The sequence below is a fragment of the Tasmannia lanceolata genome, unplaced genomic scaffold, assembly GCF_043159265.1.
Source record: "Tasmannia lanceolata isolate RefF3 unplaced genomic scaffold, GAP_Taslan_0.1 ptg000011l, whole genome shotgun sequence".
Classification (NCBI taxonomy): Eukaryota; Viridiplantae; Streptophyta; class Magnoliopsida; order Canellales; family Winteraceae; genus Tasmannia; species Tasmannia lanceolata.
In genome coordinates this window covers 20597359-20606889 of record NW_027518688.1, presented here as the reverse complement: position 1 = coordinate 20606889, position 9531 = coordinate 20597359, and the positions used below count along the sequence as shown (strand labels likewise).

General features: G+C 38.8%; 1 protein-coding gene across 1 annotated transcript; it reads right to left on the bottom strand.

Moving 5' to 3' along the window:
- Window positions 1-1721: 1721 nt before the first annotated feature.
- LOC143886235 (late embryogenesis abundant protein) lies at window positions 1722-4513 on the bottom strand. Its single transcript, XM_077390181.1, has 3 exons — window positions 3984-4513; window positions 3172-3357; window positions 1722-2134 (listed from the first exon to the last, which is right to left on the bottom strand). Exons 1-3 carry the CDS (start codon window positions 4389-4391, stop codon window positions 1853-1855), a joined length of 876 nt encoding a protein of 291 aa, XP_077246296.1. The 5' UTR covers window positions 4392-4513; the 3' UTR covers window positions 1722-1852.
- Window positions 4514-9531: the final 5018 nt, after the last annotated feature.

Genomic DNA, 9531 nt, shown 5'->3' with positions numbered 1-9531 from the left:
GGTTAAAATTTAAATTTTCATAAAGCTGAGGGGGTGTTTCTCATAGAGTAGTGCTAAGCAAAGTTTTAAATTTCGGTTTCGAGGGTAATTTCGGTCCTATCCGAAACCAAAATTTTAGCCGAAATCCTGAAATTTAGGCCGAAAATCAGTAAAGGCGCTCGAAATGTCCTTTTTTGGGCCGAAATTACAAAAATTTCGGCAATTTCGGTTGCGTAACGTTTCAGTTTCGGTCCTCACCGAAATCCAAAATTTCGAATTTTGGCCGAAATTTAAAACCTTGGTGCTAAGTGTTGAGGATAAAATTGGTCCTATACTCTGATTTCGACACGTGGTAGAGTACGATCTAACGGCCTAAAGCAGATCACTCATCGCTTTCCTTCTCTAACAAATCCCATGATTCCTTTGAGGCACGTCAGCTAAGGTCGTTACAGATCTAATCCCACGATCACCTGATAGCGACAGATGGCTTTAGTTGCAAGATATACCAAAGAAGATCTAAACAACAAAGGATGATAAAAAGGTGCCACGTAGGTGGTACACCAGAGTGAAGTGTATGATCCCTTCTAGTATAAAAGAGGACTCTCCCACTCATTTGAGGGGGGAGGGGGGGGAAGTAAACTAAAAGGAAGAACACTGTTCCGAAGAGAATACTTCATCTGCGTTGATCTGTTTCCGATCTGAGATCCGATCACAGGAAGATATGTACTCTGATTAGTTTTGTCTTTGTTTTTTACTTGCTCATTTTGTTCTGAACCTCAAATGTATTCTCTAGATTCTTGCTCAATCTATAAGAGAATTTTGTGTTTGAGATCTCATTTATTTCATAGATTTCTGTGAAAATTCTCTATTAACCGTCCGATCCAAAGACAGGAATTTGACGACAACACTAAGTAGGCGTTTGGTTGTAAACTATAGTAAATTCATGATGCAGACTGCCATTAACAAAATAAAAATAATGCAATTGAATTCATGTTTTACTGACCTAATTAACTAAATACTCTATAAATCCTCCTTAAATTCATGTTTAAATAGATGCTCTATGTCTAAATTGGGTATTGTTCAATCATAAAAAAAAATTTCAATCAATGCTAGCAACTATTTAATTTCTCTATTGTCAATAGTTATAATGCTTCGTCTAATTAACCACAACCTTTTTCTTCATTGCCCCGTGCATCGCTCAAGGTTTTTTACTAGTACCTGCTTTTGTGCAACCAAACAGAGAATTCTCCAATAGTACCGCATAATATTTAATACACAGTCGAGTGCATGCCTTTTCTCCGAACTCAACTCAACTCAGCCTTTGTCCCAAACTAGTTGGGGTGTTTCCTTTAGCTCTGTTTGGTTGCAAAAAGTAAGGAAGACGGCTGAGCGTTGTTTGGTTGTCATTTTTTAGCTCAAATCCCATTGGACTTCTAGACATGAAAGAGACATAATTATTAGCTTTTGGCTTAGGTGGCGTCTATGTGGCGGGATTGTCCCCTCCCCTACTTTTAGGGTGCCAAACCTTGTTTTTGGTAAATTTTAGAGGGGAGAAGAGTAGAATATGAAATACCATGTGTAATCATTACTTTTTTCTCTCTTTCTCTCTCTTTTACTATTTATTTTGTTAATGACACCCCTCCATTCTTCCCCGTATGCTTTGACATCTAACCAAACACACTACCAAAATTCCCTCTAATCTTCTCAGACAAGTCTACACATATCCCACCCTTGTCACCTCCTTGTTGTTGACTACTAAAATCTCATCTATTTCATGAATAGTTAGGATAATTTGAAAGATAAAAATCATGGCCATATGTGTGAATACAAAGGACGATAGTGAGATCACATTCTCTTCTCCCCATACTACCCCTTAGTCATACAGACACGTGTCCTTCAATCCAACCGGTTTTCCAAGCCCGTTCCCTTTCAAGGTGACAGAGCATCGAACGGTCCGATGGAATTTGGTCTTGACGAGCTTTCCGAGCACGTAAGCCCTAGATCGGACGGTGAAGATTAGAGTAAGAGGCACGCTTGCAGGATTATCTTTGGAGCTACTCAGACTCGAACCCCCTCCGTATAGAGGGATCTGCTCTCCTTCTACCATCGCACTCACCACTCTTTGGCTCTTCCGAGCTTGGTAGAACTCCTCCACCTACAAAAAACAAATCAACAACATTAATTGATATTGGTACTACCATGTTTCGATAATTGCACCAACTCAACTTCTCTTTTTAAAGGCTACAACTCCTTTATCTACAAAAGCAACACTGATTAAATGCTACTAATACTGGCACTACAGCTTTTCAATAATTGCACGTACTCAATTTGTCCTTTTAAAGGCTAAAGCTCATATATGCTGTATGCCTTGGATAATTCCTATAGGATGATCCTAGCCCTCTGATCTAAAGAGCTTTGGTTAATGTGCAGTGCCTGTACAGATCGAAGGGTTAGGATCATCCGGTGGAAATGATCTGTTGGGTAAAGTGAATTTCTATTCTGCTCCAAAAATATGAACGGTTGGGATCATCCTATAAAATCTGACTTTTTATATTGTGTAAGCCCTTCTAGTCCCGTATTTTTCAAAAAAGAACTGTACGGACCACATTCAGGGTGATCCAAACCGTCCATGTGATGGAAAACAACGTAGATAGATTGTGCCCCAAAAATCATTTCCATAGGATGATCCTAGCCCTATGATCTATAGATCGGAGGGTTGAGATCATCCTATAGAAATGAATTCTTGAACACAACCTATTTACATTGTGGCCCATTACATGGACGGTTTGGATCATCCTATAGTGTTTGTCCGCAGAGTACTTTTTGAAAATCAGCATTTTATAGCAATAGCTGTTGGACGAAAATGTCCTTCATAACTTCTAAAAAGACGCGATTAATAGTTAATTCACACAGGGTATCTTCGGTAAAGAAAATGGTGATGGTATTTTCGTTATTAGAGCTTCCAGTAAGGGCTCTTAAGCACCCCCATCGTTTTCCTCTTCGATCGTCAGAGGAAACAGAAGCAGAGACGACTGAGAAAAGAGCCAAAAAGGCATCAAAAGTCGTAATAAAAGATAATTACGGTCGAAAGCCATTAAAACTTTTTTCCCATTACACCCCCGGGAGAGCTAATATGAAAGACCCCTTGTTTTGATATTGGCAGACCACTGAGTCGAAGAGGAAAATACTCACGTTCCCAGAGGCGACTCTGAGTTGGTAAAAGTAAAACTCGATAGGAGTAAAGAAAACGTGAACTCCAAAGAAGGTGGCAGGATTCCGAAACGAAATCTTGACCGTTGAATTTATATGCAGCATTTTGGTCGGGACACCCGTGTCGTCCGTTCCTGCTTGAATATTGAAACTCTCAAACACAAGACTCTGCAAAAGAGAAGCAACATCAAAGAATGTCTAAAATAATTAATAATATTAAAAAGAGTAAATTAATCAAAAAAAATTTAAAAAAAAAGAAAGTAACGGGCAAGATGAGAGAAGGGAACTCGTAACTCGCAACACTAAACTCGGAAGAACAGAAATAGATGAAAATCCGATTCAACTCGGATGGGGTAACTCAGTCAAGTAAAAACGTTACAAAGGATTGTCATTTTGTACGAGCCAATGAAGAGATGGGTGATAAGTACCAAAACAAATTACTTTTTATGTACCGTACCCAGACTGTATTTATCTTTTGAAGCAATAAAATGGCATGCTCCTCTCAGTGGGTTGACTCGGTAGATTCCCACTCGAAACCGAGTTATGGAATCAGACTCGAAATCTTTATTCTCTAGTTTAAAAATAAATAAATAAATAAAAAACCCTTTTTTATTGCAGATTCATGAAGACAAAATAAAACCCAAAAATTAGAGTACGGCTCGAATACAGCACAACGTTTTAAGTTCATAATCGATGTATGAGTCGACTCGGGTGAGTTGACTCAGACTTTTACGTGTCGAGCAACCCGTATATTCTAAAAAAGGAAAAAACTAGAGCATGGACGAACCACAAACCTTAACGAAGACGATGGGCTTGTAAGGCTTACTCGCACCCCACAAAATCAATGAAAATAGGGTAAAAAGAACGGCAAAGGAGAACACAAAACAAAACGCATAAAACCTAGGAGAAAGACCCTTCTCTTCATAACCCTCTTCATCCTCGTCTTCATCATCCTGGTTCTCTTGGACCCTTTTCCAAGGCCAGTTTTTAGGGTTTTTCAACGAGGCAGAGAACCGAGTCGTGGAGGATTCACGCGAGTGGTGAATCGGAGAGCAGTGGTAGTGGTGGGGTGACCCGATTGGACTCGACTGAAATGACATCTTCTCCACATCATGGGTTGAAGGACTCTGCACGTAGTAGAGTGGCCTATGAGGCGATGACATGGCAATACTCGTCACCTCTGAGTCCGATTTCGCGTGCATGGTGCCGATTCAGGTGCCGAGTCGGGAAAAATGAAGAGGGGATTTGATTTTGGGTTTTGTGTTTTTAATTTTATTGGAGAGAGGGAGAGTTTCCGTATTTAGAGGGTGTAGATTGTCCAGGGATTTAAAACGGCTTATTTTTTAGAGGGGAGATGTTATTTTCAGCCCCCCTTGCAGTACTCATTCGCCCCCCCGATGACGTGAACAGCTGGCAACTTTAACGCTTTTTGACGTCAATCCAAGTTAGAGGGGAGCGAATGCGTACTGCAGGGGGGTGAAAATATCTTCGCCCTTTTGAGAAGGACAGGTGACAGCAGGACCGAGGTGGACTGACCGAGGACTTGAAACCGAGTTTCTTCTCCGTGAAGTTTTTGAAACACGGTGCGTGGGGACCACGGGGCAAAATATGTTTGATGATCATCCAGCCGTTCATTTGTTGTGTGCTATTGTTAATCAACTAAGCTATCTGTTGCTCGTGGGACATGGTCTCAAGGTGTTGATTTATGTAGATTTTGTTGAATGTGAGTAGGAGATTTTATAGCGTGAGTGCCCGTTCAAAAATGTACAGTGGGGCCCACTTCGTAGGATGATTGTAATCTATGCAAATCAAATATGACAATGTAATTTGTGAAAGGAAGATGTTATTTTCACCCCAACGCAGTACGCATGCACCCCCTTAGGACATGATTTGATGTGAACATGGGCAACTTCAACGCTTTTTGACGTCAAATCATGTTATAAGTAAGGTTTAAAATTTCGGTTTCGGTACCGGTTTCGTACCTGAAATTTTGAAATTTCGGAATTTCGGTCGAAATCTGGTGCCACAAAGAAAATGATATTTTATTCAATATTAAATTTTGGTATAATATTAAAATAATAAAAAAAACTGGTATTTTGTGTGAAATTTTGGAAAAAATGAAATTTCAACCGAAATTCCGAAATTTTGGCCGAAATAAATGACCGTTTCGGTTTTTGGTGGTTCCGGCGTCGGTCTCCACCGAAATCCAAAATTTCAGATTTCAGTCGAAATTTAAAATCATGGTTATAAGGGGGGCACATGCGAACTGCAGGGGTGAAAATATCATTGGAAGTATTAATATTAATTTTCTTTTCTAATTTGACTATCTAGGATCTTAAAAATCACAAGCTCATATTATTAGGATTGCCTAATTAATGTGACTTTTTGGGCGTTGGGCATCCGTAGTGGACCACTCATAAATGATAAGTTGATCCTTGCACAAACATTACTTTTCTCATGCCGACCCACTTACATGTAAATATGGAATTGCTTGTGTAACGCCAAGCATATAATTTGATCCTTGCACTCCTCTCGATAGAATAGTAATGTAGAATGGGGATTTCACATTGAACCCCATACTGAACACTATTTGTTTCTTACATTATGAAAATAGCATGCTTCTTCCCCCCTTTATTACATGACTTTCACTTGCAAATATACTTTGGTAGAGAAAATACAAGAGAAAACTACTCAAACCTCCCGACATCTGAACTTATCTGAAAGAATCCCCTAAAAAATTCTTAGTTTACAAGAGGAATGCTAAAGCGAGGGGCACCTTTACAAAAAATAGGGTGAAATGGCACCTTCATTGGCTGAATATCACCATTGTGCATTTAGCATGGCAGGAAGTGAAAGAACATTCAATATACAATGGTGACATTCAGCCAATAGGGGCGCCCTTTCACCTTATTTTTGCAATGGTGCCCCTCAGTTTAGCATACCTCTACTTACCAATATCACCATCGTCCACCTTTAATGGCTTTTAATTTCTTTGTTCACCAAATTAACCCTTAATTTAAGATAAAGTTACTTTTGGAGGGGTGGAGACATTTTCCTACCATATTTACACCAAGTTTTGAAGCGTTGTGTCCTATCAACTATTCTCAAACCTATGCATCATTTGCGGACCACCATTTTACTTCATGTGTGTGTGAGAGAGAGAGAGGCGGAGAGAGAGAGAGAGAGCAAGGTTTAAAATTTCGGTTTCGGTACCGGTTTTGGACCCTTAATGCTCTGTATGGTTGCCGGGTTTTTTTTGTTCCTGGGAGTTATGTGGGAGAAAAAAATACCCTGGGAGATAGGTGGGAAAAAAAAAGTCCTAGAAGTATCCTGGTAAAATAAAAATCCCATGTTTGGTTATATGGGAGAAAAAAAATACCCTGGGAGATATGCTGGGAAAAAAAAAACCTTTGTTTGGTTGCTTGAACGGTTGGGTAGAAAAAAATTCTTCTCAAGCTTATTTTTGGTTTCTGAGTTTATTTTTGTTCCTGGGGTTATCTTGGGATGAAAAGGCAATCATTACAGAAGTGGGATTAAAAAATTCACCCAACAAGTAATCATTACAAGAGTGGGATTAAAATAAACCTAGTGCTAAAAGGCAACCAAACATGGGATGGGACCAAAATTTAACTTACTCTCCCACAAAACTCGCAGGAACAAAAAAAAACAGGCAACCAAACAGAGCATAAATTTCTAAATTTTGAAATTTCAAAAATTTGGTCGAAATCTGGTACAAAATTCGAAATTAATATTTTATTCAATATTAAATTTCGGTCGAAATTTCGGTGAAATATTAAATTAATTTAAAAAAAAAAACAGATTTTTTGGGTCAAATTTCTGAAAAACCGAAATTTCAGCCGAAATAAATGACCGTTTCGGTTTTTAGTGGTTTCGGTGTCGTCTACACCAAAATCTGAAATTTTGGATTTCGGTCGAAATTTAAAACCAGGAGAGAGAGAGAGAGAGAGAGAGAGAGAGAGAGAGAGAGAGAGAGAGAGAGAGATTTTACTTTTTACTATGTTTCCAATACGCAGAGAGACTTTAGGGATTTGTCTATTGATTTCCTTAAACTTATGACAAAAAGTAAACTTCATTTGTAATCAAAGGTAAAATTGGTAAAGAAAATTTTGAAGTCATTTAAGGCAGTGGATCTGTAGCATTCCCGATTAAGAAAATTTTATGGGGATTATGGTAGATAAGTCTTGATGTAGAGGGTTTTTAGTAGCTTTCCCAAAATAAAATTATCCCCTTTCAGGTAGATGAATGATGGAGCATTGAAAATAAAATAGTTTTTTTTTTTTTTACCTCCCATGACAAAAAACATGCATAAAAAACACTCATAAGAAGACAAGTATCTTCAAAAACAAGTTCAATCCCGACTTAACTAGGAAAAAAAATTCTCTCCCTGCAAAGATACAGAAAGAAGAATGTGAATACCGTTAGTATCTTAATTATTGAATTGATTTAAAAATTATTTTTCAAAAGTTTTGATTGTTTTCAATTTTACCACCATGTTAAAAATGTAAGTTTTCACTCTTTTTATTTTATTTTATTTTATTTTATTTTATAGGCAAGCTGGGGTTAAGGCGGACCCCGACCAGAATATATTAAAAGGAAAAGAATTTACAATCTATGATAACAGGTTCCAACGGAATCCTGCTCGATCAACATGATGAGATCTTGGGGGATGGCCATAGACTCTATGTCCACCCCCTTACATGGGCAATCAGCTTAAGATAAAAAATCTGCCGGTTGGTTCGCTTCCCTCCAAACATGAGTAACTTTCCAATTTTCAAATCTCCCAAGAGACGATAGAGTTCTGTTTCACTCTTCTCTCCTTAAAAACTCTAGTTTCAAATTAGAAAGTTTGAGAAAGTCTTGATGGGTAAATAAAGCATCTCTGCTCACCTTGCATTGTGAATGAGATGAGGAAATATTGGGTGACCCTGTGCACATGGGTCGCCCGCCTTGTGGGCCTGTTGGACCAATATGGCCAAACGGGTCAGAAAATCATTTAACTAGGTGCATGCACCCGATAATCACACGCACTCTACCTGTCTCGATTTGCTCGTGTGTGGCTGAAGCTCTTTGAATGTCAGAGATATTAAAGATGCATATGATCAGTCTACCTGTCTCGATTTGCTCGTGTGTGGCTGAAGCTCTTTAAATTGTATTGTAAGGGCTGCACCAGAGGATGACCTAAACTGTCCATTTGATAGGTCGTGCCCAAAAATTCATTTATGTGGGAACATAATATGATGTGCACCTCTATATATTAGAGGGCTAAGATCATCCCATGTAATGAATTTTTGGGCACAGCCTATTAACTATCAAATGGACGGTTTGGATCATACTATGGTATGGCCTGTACAATACTTTTTGAAAAATACTGGACTATACTGTGAAAACTCTCTACTAGCTAATTATGAGATTTTATATGTTGTATGAATGTAAAGTCAAGTACTTTTTAAAAAGTAGGGCCCAATTCATAAGATGATCCAAATTGTTCATTTGTTGTGCACGATATAAGTAGGTTGCACGCCTACACCCCGTAAATCATCTCCATAGGATGATCCTAACCCTCCGATCTACAATGGGATTGCCAGCTATAGAAACCTTTATAGATTGAATTATTAGATTCATCCTACGGAGATGATTTGCGTGATGCAACCTATTTATGTTGTGGCCCTATAAATGAACGGTTTGGATCATCGTATGAAGTGGGCCCCATAGTATTTCTTTAAAAAATGCTTGACTCTAAGTGCACGCAAAATATAAAATCTCGAATATTATTTAGATTTTCAAAGTAGAAAGTGATCCTCTTGGGGGGTGTTGGAATTTATTAAATCACCAATATTCTTGGGCAATGCATAGTGGGACCTACTACTTCAAAATTTGAGGTGTAAAATGTGGGCTCCTCCTTGTGCATCGGTTAGTGGGAGTTGGTGGGCTCCCCCTAACCGATGCACAAGGTGGAGTTGGTGGGCTCTACCTATCAAACATGAAGTGTAGAATGCTGGGCCTCAACATGCTATAACAACCTTCTTTGCGACTTTGCCCCCCCCCCCCCCCCCCCCCCCTAGAGCTAATTCCTGGCTCCGTCCCTGCATATGATCATTTGTTTATGTTGGATCGCGTCACCATTGAGCTTCAACTACAACATCGAATGACATGTCGATTACATACATTTTTAAAACTAAAAGGGTGCCTCTAGAAGGTATCTGAACGGGCCAAAGGGTGTCTTGACCAGAGATACTTCGGCTATAAAAAATAGAGGTTATCATTTTGTTTTTACACACTGAGGAAAAAGTCATAAAATGCTCTTTATTTTACTCTCTCAGT